General features: G+C 36.4%; 2 protein-coding genes across 4 annotated transcripts in view; one reads left to right on the forward strand and one right to left on the reverse strand.

The window, feature by feature from the left end:
* The window catches only part of USP50 (ubiquitin specific peptidase 50), a 42,643-nt gene extending 38,780 nt beyond the window's left edge, over positions 1–3,863 (forward strand). The window contains exon 7 of the mRNA XM_082453051.1: positions 2,376–3,863. Within this exon, the coding sequence (XP_082309177.1) occupies positions 2,376–2,567 (192 nt within the window). The 3' untranslated portion in view covers positions 2,568–3,863. The remainder of the gene's footprint in view (positions 1–2,375) is intronic.
* Positions 3,641–15,036, reverse strand: part of USP8 (ubiquitin specific peptidase 8) — a 58,652-nt gene continuing 47,256 nt past the window's right edge. For all 3 annotated transcript variants that reach the window (XM_082453000.1, XM_082452999.1, XM_082453002.1), the window contains 8 exons: positions 13,499–13,576; positions 12,822–13,084; positions 10,607–10,819; positions 9,337–9,547; positions 8,208–8,444; positions 7,341–7,483; positions 4,648–4,780; positions 3,641–4,479 (listed from right to left, as the gene is read on the reverse strand). In XM_082453000.1, the coding sequence (XP_082309126.1) occupies positions 4,294–4,479; positions 4,648–4,780; positions 7,341–7,483; positions 8,208–8,444; positions 9,337–9,547; positions 10,607–10,819; positions 12,822–13,084; positions 13,499–13,576 (1,464 nt within the window). In that variant the 3' untranslated portion in view covers positions 3,641–4,293. The remainder of the gene's footprint in view (positions 4,480–4,647; positions 4,781–7,340; positions 7,484–8,207; positions 8,445–9,336; positions 9,548–10,606; positions 10,820–12,821; positions 13,085–13,498; positions 13,577–15,036) is intronic.

Consider the following 15,036-nt stretch of genomic DNA (forward strand, 5'->3'; position numbering starts at 1 on the left):
GCATCAATCAGAAAGTAATTCTCTTTTCTTTTGCCAAGCAACCCCAAAATACTTTTCATTCTCACCTTAAATTCACAGGATTCTGAGACACAGACGGTAGTATAAATTTGAATCCCAAACCAAAGAGAAGCCAGGTCTGTGGTAACGACTTTCCAGGAATGACTTTTATTCTTTGTACCCAAAGCCTAAGCTAAGCACTGGAGGATGGAATTGTTCCCCCCAGTGTATTCTTTTATTGAGGGTGACTCTCTTTAAGAAGTTGTGGCTATGTGTGTGGATTTCAATCCAGCTCCTCACCTTGCAGGGACTTAAGACTTTACCTCCAGCCCTTGTGTGACCTTTAAAACCCAAGCACTGTGGTTCCAGGGACCAGGAACTGTCTTTGCTCTCAGGCAGTCACAGCATTAACCACACATCATGCTAATCTTTTATTTCCTCTGTTCTTGGCCCCTGGAGATTACTCTCACTATACAATCTTTAAAGTTAGCCATATATTTTAAAGGGTATTTACCATGTTTTATCCAGCATTCTGTTTTATTTTTTTTGGCTGGTTGAGTCTTCGTTGCTGCACATGGGCTTTCTCTAGTTATGGCGCGCGGGAGCTACCCTTCGTTGTGGTGCATGGGCTTCTCATTGTGGTGGCTTCTCTTGTTGCGGAGTATGGGCTCTAGGTGCGTGGGCTCAGTAGTTGTGGCTTGTGGGCTCTAGAGCGCAGGCTCAGTAGTTGTGGTGTATGGGCTTAGTTGCTCTGCGGCATGTGGGATCTTCCCGGACCAGGGCTCAAACCTGTGTCCCCTGCATTGGCAGGCAGTTTCTTAACCACTGCGCCACCAGGGAAGTCCCTATCGAGCATTCTTTACAGTTTCGTAACTAAGGCTTTTAGGCTAGCTAATTGTCTGCCAAAATTACTGGGAATGGAAGTCTAGAATGATGCTTCACCCTACCCTATTCTACTATGTCAATTTTTTTTGTTTACATTGTCATCAAAACAGAACATATTCCAGCCATAATCTGTCTAGTCACTTGAGAACATTACTTCATCATCTGGATCCACCAGATGTTTTGTTTTTCTCAAATTACATCACACTATTATGGGCACCATTTTATAAATAAGGAAGTTTAAGCATATCAGCTTAAGGTCACATGGCCAAGACCAGGACCAGAGCCTGAATCTTTAAAATGTCAGCTTTGGGATATTTCTCTAAGGTGTAACAGGAGATGTGGGGAAGATGAAGGTCTAAGGGAACACTTAGTAAGTACCTCCTATGTGCTAGCACTATAAGAGAAACAGTAGTTGTATAAGACAAGGTCTTATTACCCATTTTAAAAGATAGGGGAATTAAAGCTCAGAAAGGTTAAATAATTTCCTTAAGGTCATTGTGTAGTATTAGAGCTGTATTCATAAAATTGACTAGAAAAATCCATTTTCTTCCCTCTACCCCAGTGGTCAGCAAACTTAAAAAGCTAGATAGTAAATATTTTAGGATTTGCAGGCCATGTAGTCTATAGTCTCTCTTGTCTTACACTTGTAGTGTGAAAGCAGCCACTTAAAAACATAAACAAGTGAGCATGGCTGTGTTCCCATAAAACTTTATTTAAGGACATTGAAAAATCTGAAGTTCATATAATTTCACACGTCACAAAATATTATTCTTCTGATTTTTTTCAACCATATAAAAATATAAAATGCATTCTTAGTTCACAGGCCATATAAAAACAGGCAGCGGGCTGGCTTTGACCCATGGGCAAATGGTGTGTCAACCCCTGCTCTATGCCATACCACCTTCTGAGAAGTGAGGTTCTCCAATGCCTTTGTTTCAAACATTGCTTTACTGGGTTAGGGAAGACATGGGAAAAAGAGAATAGAACAGGTTCTTTTCTGGGCCTTGGATGACCAAGGGGGCTGTTGCTGTACAACCTCCTCAAACTGTGTGGTAGCAGAGTATGCAGTTGTTTTAATGTCTTGTTCCAATGTTAAATGTCTTTTTTCATGTCTATCTTAGACTGTCTTCAAAATTAAACTATAGGCTCATTTAGGAAAGATGACTATTTTCTTATTTTAAAATTTCCTTTTATGTTTAATAGTCTATGTACAGTTGGTGCTCAGTATTAACTGATAAATATTAGAAGATGCCAAATACTATCCTATTTCATTCACAGAGTCTATTAAGTAATCGATGGACACAATATATAACCATTTCACTGACATGAAAAATATACCAGTCAGGCTATATGTATGATTTAACGTAACATATGATTTCCTTTTAATCCAGTATAAGGGACAATTATAAAAATATTTCTTGGCCCTACCGTTTTGGTTCTAATAGTTAAGGTATTCAAATGTAAATACTGTGTGACATTCCTTTCTCCCGTAGAACCACTTTGGTGATCTGGATGGTGGCCACTACACTGCTTTCTGCAAAAACTCAGTGACTCACGCCTGGTATAACTTTGATGACACACGAGCCAGTGAGATTCCAGATACTTCAGTTCAAACCGCTACAGCATATCTCCTGTTCTATAGCTGCCAGCCCTTTTCTATACCTATACAAAAACGCAAGAGCTAGGAAAATGGTGTTTCCTGAAAATTGCAAAACTAGCAATTAGAACCTAGTACTTAAGTTTTGCTTTGTCATTAAAACTCTTGCAACTTACTTGCATCACTGACATTTTTAAGTCTTTCTGGCATGTTATGCAACCTTTCACAAGGTAAGTCTATAAAAAGATGGGTCCTGGCCCACTGAAAGAGGCAGCATGAAAATGATGCAATGCTAACGAATGGGGACCTTCAAAGCAATCAGACTGTAAGTATTGTGTTCAGGTTTCAAAGTACAGTGTTTATTAGTGTGTATTTTTAGCATAAACTATCTCATAATAATTATATATATCCAACAAATTATTTTCCAAAGATACTTCATGGAGCTAAACCAAAATAACTTTTGTTCAAGTGGCTCTGTGAGGTTAGGAATGTGATTTGAAAATATTTAATTGTTCAGATAATTTAGGCAAGAAACTATAATCTCTCAGACTAATTGTAGAACATGAAAAGTTGTCAGTTTCACAATTCAACACCATCCTTTCATCTTCTTCCTGGGAGTCCACTAATGGTGACATCTTTCAGAAGCACCTTTAGAATCTTGTCTTTATATGGAGTGTTATATATTGAATTTAACTATAACAACTAAGTCCCTGAGGTAAATGATAAATTATAAGCTCCTCTATCCCTTTTAATACATCACTTTGTAAAGATGTGGTTTATAATGCAGTTCACTTTGCAGTCATGTCTGACTCTTCTCTTTTTATCTTAATCCTAAGAATTCTACTACTCTTGATAGAATGAGTCTGTGCATTAAGTTATTTATATCTTACTCTGACTCCCAACTCTGAGAGAATCATAAGTGCTATCGATATGCAGTTCAGGGTCAAGGTGAAGGACGAGTGGAATCAAGTGATGCAAAGGAATAAATGTACTAAATTTTAAGTCACTGTAGTGGTATAAAGAGTGTATGTATAAAATCTATAATTCTACTGTTCTATGTTTAATAATATAAAATTAAAGACAGAACACTTACAGGGTTTTAAATTATTTTTCTCATTAAGATTTTAATGTAGGTGTAAATGAAAATTCTCATTTAAAAAATTAAAGAAAAGTTTCCATTTATTTTTTTAGAATAAAGATTTAGTGCACAAATACAGCCCAAAGCCAACAGAAAAATAGCTTTGCCCTGTCATTTCCCTAAGAAAGCACTGCAATTACTCAGAATAGGCCAAAAGGAAAGAAAAAAAAAAAAAAGCAATCCTCTGAGTTCTAGGCTTCACAAAAGGACCACATATTATACTATGTACATTGATTTGATGTGCAAGTGTGCAATAAATATATACACATACATTCCTATCTGTTTTACATCATTCTAGAGTATTCATAGATCAAGCTGGGATTTAGAAATGTGAAAAGACCATAACAGTAAAAAGGAAAATAAAGGATACAATGGTTTTCAGACCAGTAGAATAATTATGCTTAGCTAATTATTTTAACTTTGGAGTAAACTAAAAAAGTTGTTTTGAAATAAATGGTACCTGTAAGGAATGCTTGCTTACTGCAATACTTGTTAAATGTTCTTGGTCAGTTTTCTGATAATAGCACTGACCTGAAGTGTATGGTATAGTAACACAACTCTCACTGTCCTAGAATTCCTTTAAATGGCCAGCTATAGCTATCCAGAATCTTTAAGCATTTCAAGAGTTGTGTTGCTCAGCCTGTTAAAAGATAACTAGCTTATAACCTACTTCTCCTTATGTGGCTACATCAGTTACTCGTGGTCCCAATGACGTATAAAAGAGGATATAAGCTGCTGAAGATTTCACAGAAGAAACGGAAATATCAGAAACTTCATGATCATCAAATTTAAACCACCGCTGTCTTGCTGCATTTTTACAATAGGCAGTGTAGTGGCCTCCATCCAGCCCACCATAGTGATTCTGTGCCAAACAAGACAGAAAATCAAATCAAATTGAATTATTTAAAATATGTCAATAATGTCAAAGACTTATGTTGTTCTTACTTTCCTATGAGGTAAGGAACCACTTGAAACTTGGTTTTTTAGTTTGCTTCGAAAGAAAACGTATTTAGTTTAATGAGATACTTACCGAAACAGAAAACAAGTTATATTTCCTCAAATTGTTCTTTGGACCAATAACATACTGTGACAAGTCAAGATTTTCTAATGGGAAGTCCACAGATGTCTGTAATTTTTGCTTCCATCTGCCATCGTAGGAAAAACTGTAGAGCATAACATTACAGCAATTACACTGACAGACCAAAGAAAGACATCAGAATGAACCCTAATTCATTCATTAACAATCCAGATTTTTAGACAGGACAATAAAATCCATTTCAAACACACAATCAGAATTTTAATAGTGGAGGGACCTGTTAAAGACACCTGGTTTCGAACTTCCCTGGTGGTCCAGAGGTTAAGACTCGGCGCTTCCAATGTAGGGGGCGTGGGTTCGATCCCTGGTCAGGGAACTAAGATCCCACATGCCGCGTGGCACGGCCAAAAAAGAAAAAAAAAGAAAAAAAGAAGAGAAAAAAAGAAGAAGAAAAAGATAACGTAAGTCCCCTACATACGAATCTTCAAGTTGTGAACTTTCAAAGATGTAAATGTGCCCCTGTATGCCAGCTGTTGTACTGTACTACTATACTTTTCAAGGTACTACACTGTAAGATTAAAAATGTTTTATTTTTTGTGTTTGTTTGTTTTTTATGTATTATTTGAGTGAAAAGTATTATACACCTATTACAGTACAGTACTATACAGTGGAGTTAGTTGGGTACCTAGGCTAACTTTGTTGGACTTAACGAATGAATTGGACTTACAAACGCACTCTCAGAACAGAACTCGTTCCTATGTAGGGGACTTGCTGTACTTGGTGTCATTTGTTTTACAAATGAAGAAAATGACGTACACAGATATTAACACATTATTGACCAGAGACGTATTAATACGTCTTCTGTTACCTGAACGTTATTGACCGTAGGCATTTCAATATTCATTTACATAACAAATCACCAGCTGCAGGCATTAGTTTCTGCAAAAATCCCCCATCAATAATGAGTTAAATGTCTAACCCCAGGTCAAACAGCTAGAGTGGTAGAGGTAGGGCCATACCTTGGTCCCTTAATCCTTAGACCAGCTAAAGCTGTTAGATTAGTCTTCTACAAAGGTAAAAAGTTATGAAAACCCCCATTTATAATGCTAATCACTACAAAAGAACAGAGGAATGACAGAGGAGAGCTGCTCTAGATTTAAGCTTGTACTTTTGGGGACACTAGAGCTGGTAATTGCAAGCACATAAACTAGTGACTGAAATAATGGCATTCCATTAGCCTGACATATTCTGCTTCTTTAAACACCAAAATACTGGTATTTTGGTTAGTGTAATATGGTTATTTCAGAATTATTTTTAAAAAAATGAACTCTGAACCATTTATACTTTTAGATATTCTCCAAGAGTAATACACAGCATTAAAAATTTTAACAGAACAAATGTGTAATCATCTATAGAATGTTTATACCTCCACAATCTGCAAGAAGCAGAAAAGGACAACTGATATAATAAGCTTTTGTCAGAAAATTTACACAAGAGGAATTTGAACATATCAATGTGGAAATTAACATAAATAACTGCCTAAGAATCTCCAATAATATAAGATGAAACAAAAAATTAAAAAGAAATGCTTTCTTTGAAACAAAAATTAGAGCTCTCAATAAACAGATGAAACTTCCTTTTAAAGTTTTTCCAAAAAATGACTTGAAGTTATCACTCCACAGATGGATACCATAAAGACAAAGAATCAGAGCAAAAGACCTGGCACATGTTTTACAACTCTCTCGCCATTATTCTTCTACTGCTATAGGTCCAGATCTTTTTCATTGGCTGGAAAAATCTGGGCAAAATATGTCTGCACTCTACAATGGCATCCTTAATGTTTTATCTTTAAAAATTACACTTTTAAAAAACTCATATATTTCATTTTCAGCACAGTATTCTTTTTTGTTATGTTTACTTTATTGTTTGTATGACAAATTTTATCTAATAGTGTGTTAGAGTTATATTGTATAACATTATTTTTATACAGTTTCACTGAATGCTTTGTAATGATTTAAAATTTTCATATTTGAAATGCAATAATTTAGTTTCACTGATTTTTTTTTTTTTTATTTTATATTGGAGTATCATTGATTAACAATGTGTGTTAGCTTTGGGTGTACAGCAAAGTGATTCAGTTATACATATACATGTATCTATCCTTTTTCAAATTCTTTTCCCATTTAGGTTATTATGGAATATTGAGCAGAGCTCCCTGTGGTTATCTATTTTATTTATTTTTTATTTTTAATTTTTTTGGCTGTGCTGCATGGCTTGTAGGATCTTAATTCCCCAACCAGGGACTGAACCCACACCCTTGGCAGTGAAAGTGCAGAGTCCTAACCACTGGGCAACCAAGGAATTCTCTTGGTTATCCATTTTAAATATAGCAGTGTGTACGTGTCAATTTCAAACTCCCAATCTATCCCTCCCCGCTAGTTTCACAGATTTTTAAAGACAGAATTATATGAAAGAGTGATGCTGTCACTTTGCCCTGTTATTACAAACACTAAGGTGAACTAGAATCTCATTATTTCTGCCTAGTTTCCCTACAGATACCCTAACCAGATAATCTTCCTTTGTTATACATCCTAAGCAGGTAGTACAACAAAGTGTTTAGAATAAAAAGACTTAGAAGTCCTTCATCTAAAAAGTACTAAACACTTAGAAAAATGTGTCCCTTTTACCGTTTCAGATGCACTAAAAGTACAGGTGGCAACTTCCAGATTTCTATCTTTTTTAGTGAATCCCGTCGAGCTCTGCAATGACTGCAGTAAAACCTGTTGTTATCTGTGAGTTTTTCTTCTTTGGAAAACAATCTAAGGCAATCCTGGAGGCAAAAACAAGTAGTAGATACTTGTTAATATTTTCAACACAGTATCCCTGAGCATCTATTCAATAAGTTACTCTGCCAGGCATGAGGAATACAACAGTAAACTATTACAAAACAGTTCCTGCCCCCACAAAGTTTATGATCTAGTGAGGAATGCAGACCCAGATGGGAGCTGACAGTGACAGAGAGTGTGGCGAGTGGTGGTGCTGCCTATAGAGGAGGGAAGAAGTCCTGCATGCCCTGAGAGCACTGAGGAACAACTTCTACCTGGTGGCTCAGGAAGTTCTGACTAACAGGAAGCCAACACTAAAGGGTGTCAACAAGCTCTCTAAATCACACCGCTGTTGCCTGCAAAACATATTTATTTGATATACCCATGTAGAGCAAATTCCTATAAAAACTGTACCTAAGTTAAAGTCAACATACAATTTTCCAAATTAACTTTTAAAACTTCTTCAATAAATACAAACTTAAAAAAAATTATTAACTCTAAAAGAGTATTTTATAGGAAAATATCTTTTAAAAAGGAAAATTTCTTTTAAAAAATGCTGTTTTTTTCCTAATCTACAGAGACCTAATTAAAACAAAATTTTTTAGTTTTAACCTATAAAATGTTTATGGGGCAAACAAGAGAAATAAATTACTGAATAAAGTACACCTCTATGTGCATATGAACAGAATTTTTCTTCAACAAATCATTTTCTCTCAATCCTAAACTTACCTGTAATGTACATTTACTTGTAGATGCTAGTGGTAGAGACAGATACATGAAAGCCTCAAATGTCCTAGACTTTTTGTGGCAGGTGAGGCACTGTACTGTGGATTTGAATTGACCCTGAAAAAGGGCAACAATGATAGATTCATTGAGCTGCTTGTGCTTCTGCCAAGCATGTTCTGCAGCTTTAAAGTCATCGAGATGATCATTATTTTCTTCTTTATGTCTCTTCCGATTATCAGCCTGGAAATAAGATTTAGACTCTATATTAATATCTCAAAGTCAACATTTAAATATAAAATTGAAAGAGTATATTAAATACAAACACTGCAGATTTAGAAACACTTCTTGTTCTTTTCAGAAAGGAATTCTAATCTCATCAAGTGCTACAAAAAAATTCTAGCCAAAAAAACCTCCTAAAATACCAAAACTCACTTTATCAAAAGGATGTAACTTGTTGCAATTTCTTAACAAATTTTTATTTAAAGAGCTGAAAAGTCTGGTTTTGAAAAGACATTCCACCTATAGCTGGGAGTTAGGGCTGCAACTAGACAGATGTTATTTTGCTGTCCTAGTCTCATGGATGGATACATTCTATCTATCTATCTTTCTACCTTCACACACATATACACATATAGACACACACAACATACATATATTCACACACATACATATACATAGATAAGTGTGTGTGTCTATTTGTGTATGTATATGGTCGCTGGTAAGAAAGGTGACCCCAAAGGTATCTGAAAGGGGACAGCTTGGTGTTAAAAAGAAGCCACAGTATACAGACAAAGATGCCTCAGTAATAACTTTTCACATCAATCATTTGGTCATGTGGGTCACAAACACAGCATCTCTGACAACTATTTTTACAAATTTACAACATTTACAAATTTCTTGTAGTAATACAACCTGTTAACATTTTCATAAGTAAATACAAATTGCATATACTTCCTTTCAAATATTAGACCTATCAGATATATTTGTTTTAAAGTTCCATGCCATAGTACAGTCACTAGGTTTCAATAAATTAGCACCGAACAATCACCAACTATAATTTTAAATTGCTATAAAAATGAGTACAATGTTAAGCAACCCTAAGGGGCCTTTGCAACTTAGAAAAATTTCTTACTTTATTAAGATCTTCATGGAGACCATCCATTAGGAACAGAAGCAGTTCTTGTGAATCTTGCTGGCTGTATCCTGCAAACTGGTCATTGATCTTCCCAATAGTGATTTTAAAGTCTTTCGGACTGATATACCTGTACTGTCCTGTCCACAGGGCTTTCATGATTATGCCAAATTCTTCCGCCACTTCACCTTTATGCCCCAACAAATTTGACCTTTGCAAATAAAATTAAAGTTACAAAAAAGCAATACAGGAATTATAAAAAGCCAAGGTACAGTGGGTTCTTGACATCAACATTAAACTATTCACATACTGTAATATGTGACCCTACACTAAAATACTTATTCACAGGTTTATTACCAAATACCCATCTGAATCTTACTTTGATTACACCCCTCCAACTCGCCTCCTTTTGGCTGCCAGCCCTGCACGGTCTCCTATTCCTTATCAACAGGCTCCAGTTTATGACAGTGAGGTTCCACTTTCTTGTACTGTTCCTTTCCTGTCTGTCCTTTACCAATTAGAGGCGGCTTTTCTCTACACTGTTCTTTTTTTTTTTTTAAACATCTTTATTGGAGTATAATTGCTTTACAATGGTGTGTCAGTTTCTGCTTTATAACAAAGTGAATCAGCTATACATATACATATATCCCCATATCTCCTCCCTCTTGTGTCTCCCTCCCGCCCACCTCTCCCTATCCCACCCCTCTAGGTGGTCACAAAGCACTGAGCTGATCTCCTTGTGCTATGCAGCTGCTTTCCACTAGCTATCTATTTTACAGTTGGTAGTATATATAACTCCATGCCACTCCCTCACTTTGTCCCAGCTTACCCTTCCCCGTCCCCGTGTCCTCAAGTCCATTCTCTGTGTCTGTGTGTCTTTATTCCTGTCCTGCCCCTAGGTTCTTCAGAACCATTTTTTTTTTTTAAGATTCCATATATATATGTGTTAGCATACAGTATTTGTTTTTCTCTTTCTGACTTACTTCACTCTGTATGACAGTCTCTAGGTCCATCCACCTCACTACAAATAACTCAATTTCATTTCTTTTTATGGCTGAGTAATATTCCATTGTATATATGTGCCACATCTTGTTTATCCATTCATCTGTCGATGGACACTTAGGTTGCTTCCATGTCCTGGCAATTTCTACACTGTCCTTAAGAATATTTTCCTCTTTCCTAATTTGACATCTCTGCAACTGGCTGGTAAGGAAGTGTGGTTAGATCACCCTTTTAATACTGTACTGCAAAAAGTATGATATTTCTTTACCTATTAATATCATCCTGATAACAGTTGCGGTTGAAATAATCAGCCAGATGTGGGGTATTACATAGGCACTGCAGTATCGAGTTCATGTAACAAGTATTTCCTAAATTACGTAGTCCGGTGAGAGCAGGTCCAGATCCTCCAAAAACAGGATTGAGGTTCCGAATCTGAGAAGCAGAAAGCCTTGTGATCTCAGTTTTAGGGTAGCTTGTTGGCCTAAGGAAGAAAAAAGTTTACAAGATACCTTAAAATGCACAGCACCTGAAATGAAGGTTCACACTACAAAGGGCAGTAAACTCCAGCATCTGTACCAGAGTATACAGTAATCTTGCAAATAGTTATACTAAGTTAGCTCATAAGGTAATGGGTCTTACAGGACATTTAGTATCTAGGTTAACACTGGTTATACTCTGTGACTCTCCCATGAAACAAACACCTTTAACCTCTTATGTGAGTCCATGGTTTTTTACAGGTACCCCGAGATAGCTTCTCTGGCTTCTCATGAACAGGTAGAGTCTTCTAGTAGAGAAGGCTCTTTCAAACTTCTTTAAATGATCCCAGGAAGTTTAGCATTACCAAATGTTGTATTCAACCAGAATGCCAAATAAGGAATCAAAAAAAAAAAAAAAAAAAGTGTATGTGTATATATATATGTGTGTGTGTGTGTGTGTGTGTGTGTGTATATATATGGTACTGTGGAGTGTATTATCAAGCAGGCAGAGGTTATTTGGGTACTATAACCTAAAGTCTAGAGCTGTGCTGACAAATATGGTAGTAGCCACTAGCCACAGGTGGCTATATAAATTTAAGATAAAATTTAAAATTTAGCTTTTTAGTTACACTAGCCACAATTCAAAATAGCCACTACCATACTGGACAGCACAGATACAGAACATTTCTATCTTCACAGATACAGAACGTTTCTATCAACATGTCTACTGGACAGCACTAGACTAGAGAATGCCTCCAAGACTTTTGTTACTTAGTGTATTTGATTTATATCTGGAACTTCTAGAACAGCTACAGCATTAAGAAAACTCCTAATTGATAAGTCTTTCTTTTATTATTGATCCTAAGTATATTTCCACCTCTGAAAGGAATACTGAGAACAGATTATATTTCAACCACATTTTCTTTACACATGGCTCAGGTGTATGCACTCACGTGCTATTTCTCTGTGCAACACAGATAAAAAAAATACATGAACTGCATATGCTGTAGTTTTTAAAACTGTCAAATTAACAAACTTTCATAAGAATGATAATTCAAGAAGGAATTACACCTCACCAGCTTTAACAGTGAGCCCTAAAATCTATAACTAGATTTACTGATTTTACAGAATCTCCTCCAGGTAAGTCCTACCTGGCAGGGAAGGTTCTCATGAGGAAAATATATTAACTACTTTTTGCAGAGGTGATTCTGAAGAGGCCAAAAAGACAGCCTAGTTAGAATTCCTTAGCAATTAAGAGAGTGTATTTAATAAATAGAAAAATCCATTTATTTTCACTTCCATCTATCCTACATCCCCCAAAATTAATGATCAGAAGTGGTAAATAGACTAGCAAACTATCTTCTCATAATCCTATCAATCATAAGCTAGGAGCATTAGAGTATTCAATAAGGGATAAAGCCAGGAATACATCTAAATGAGATACTGTTTTGGGGAAACCTAAATGAATCACCTATTGATCACCACTTGTGAACAGAGTAACAGAAATGCAATGAAGGAAAAGGAAGCAGAATACGGATTAGAAGCTGATACACACTAAAATGCTCATTATTTTAATACTATATAAGTTTGCTCCCACATTACTGGCTGAGTTAAAAAAAAAAGTTTGGAATTTAAGAGCTGCAACAAGACATACTCAATAATCCTGTAAATTATGGTCCTCAAAAGGAGATTCAGGGATCACAGGAAGTTTATAAAACACATCTAAGCAGTCTATGGCACACTGCCTTAAAACTTAACAAGGTGTATACTTTTATATCTACATTATTACGTATGATAATCCTCTGTGATATATTTAAAGTTAGCACTTGGGAGAAAAACCAAGGACATTGAATCCATTTATTTCTTTTTTCCTCTTTAGTAAATAAAGGCTGGGATAGCCATCCGCAGAATTTTCTGATGCCGTGATATTAATAAACTGATATGTTTAGAGTAGAAGTTTTCAAATACAGCAGATGATTCTGTTTCTAGGAGTTAGGATAAACTTACTTGTTTTCCCGATTAACTGTTGGAGTTATTGCTGGCCTCCTCTTCTCTTCCTCTTGAATGGCCTGGGTTATATCTGGGGAGGAGTAGGAGCGCTTCAGTTTGGATGGTTCTCTGTCCCGCTCGGCAGGAATCTGTGGCTTGGCTTTATGAGTTGGAGGGGTGGAAGGAGGTGCAGATGAAGGAGCCATTTCCGGTGGATACATATGAACAGTGTTGGTGGGCGAATGATAGTAACGAAAAGTTCCAGTGATAGGGTCAAGAAACTTACATGGGGAAAAAAAAAAGACAGGTCAAAAAATGATGAACATTGAGTGAACAACAACGAAAATATCACTCAAAAGTATTTCACTGCTAAATTTACTTGTGAATTAAAATAATTTGAATAAAATGGTGATAATCACTTCTATAATTAAACTTTCAAAGAACTTTAGGTTTTAAAGTGATACACTGTTTCTCAATGACAAATGCCAGTATGTTCATATACGGTAGCCAGCATCCCAGAATGGATATCGAAAAATCTAACCCTGCTGTAATTAGGGAAATGAGCTATGTCCTTTATAATGAAGAAACAGAATCGACTCTGCATTAGAGAAGATGCAGAATAAACAAATACATGTTTTGTTTTTTAAAAAAACAGTGACCATGTAATTTATTTCTGTGCTAATTTTGAATTTTACCTTGGCCCAGCCTGAAGGCAGTCCTGGTACGATCCTCCCCATTTCTTCACTTCGTGCTCTTGTCAAAGGCTCTCGAGACTAGTTTAAAAAAAAAAAACAACAAAAAAGTAAAAGATTTTTAAATTACATTTTGCCATATACAAACTTAAGCTACTTGTACCAAACAACCAAAAAGCCTTGTGTTGCTGCCCTTAGTATTTTTTAAAACAAGTTCAAAGATGAAGAACTATACATGTTTTTTTTTCTTTTTTTAAATAGATCTTCATTGGAGTATAATTGGTTCACAATACTGTGTTAGTTTCTGTTGCACAACGAAGCGAATCAACCATATGCATACACACGTCCCCATATCCCCCTCCCATTCTCCCTATCCCACCCCTCTAGGTCATCGCAAAGCACCAAGCCGATCTCCCTGTGCTATACTGCTGCTTCCCACCAGCCAACTATTTTACATTTGGTACTGTATATATGTCGATGCTACTCTCACTTCACCCCAGCTTCCCCCTCCCACCCCAAGTCCTCAAGTCCATTCTCTATGTCTACCTCTTTATTCCTGCCCTGCAACTAGGTTCATCAGTACCATTTTTTCTTTTTTTAGATTCCATATATATGCATTAGCATACAGTATTTGTTCTCTTTCTGACTTACTTCACTCCGTATTGACAGACACTAGGTCCATCCACCTCACTACAAATAACTCAATTTCATTTCTTTTTATGGCTGAGTAATATTCCATTTATATGTTTTCTTAAAGTCCTAAAATTATCCCAGCAAGGGGAAGGAGTGTGTGTGCACAAGCCTATAATAACGGTGACTTGTAAAAGTTTCTCTAGAAAAACAGAAACACAGGCTTCCCTGGTGGCGCAGTGGTTAAGAATCCACCTGCCAATGCAGGGGACACAGGTTCGGGCCCTGGTCCGGGAAGATCCCACATGTCGCAGAGCAACTAAGCCCGTGTGCCACAACTATTGAGCCTGAGCTCTAGAGCTCGTGAGCCACAACTACTGAGTCCGCGTGCCACAACTACTGAAGCCCGTGTGCCCTAGAGCCTGTGTTCCGCAACAAGAGAAGCCACTGCAATGAGAAGCCCGCCCACTGCAATGAAGAGCAGCCCCTGCTCTCTGCAACTCGAGAAAGCCCGTGCACAGCAACGAAGACCCAATACAGCCAAAAAGAAAAAAGAAAAAAATTTATAAAAGAAGAAAAGAAAAAATAATAAATTGGACTTCATCAAAAAAACCCAAAAAACAATAAAACAGAAACACATAGACAATTTCACTTCTAGGTGTCAACCCAAAAGAAATGAAAATACATTTCCATACAAAGACACTTATATGCAAATGTTCATAGCAGCATTATTCATAACAGCCCCAAAGCAGAAGCAATCCAATGTCCATCAAATGTGGTATATCCACACAATGGAATACTACTCAGCAACAAAAGGAATAAACTGCTGATACGTGGTACAATATAGATGAATGTCAAAAAATTACGGTAGGTGAAAGAAGAAATATACAAAAGACTATATATATATTATT

Source organism: Balaenoptera physalus (genome assembly GCF_965194825.1).
Source record: "Balaenoptera physalus genome assembly, chromosome: 2".
Lineage (NCBI taxonomy): Eukaryota > Metazoa > Chordata > Mammalia > Artiodactyla > Balaenopteridae > Balaenoptera > Balaenoptera physalus.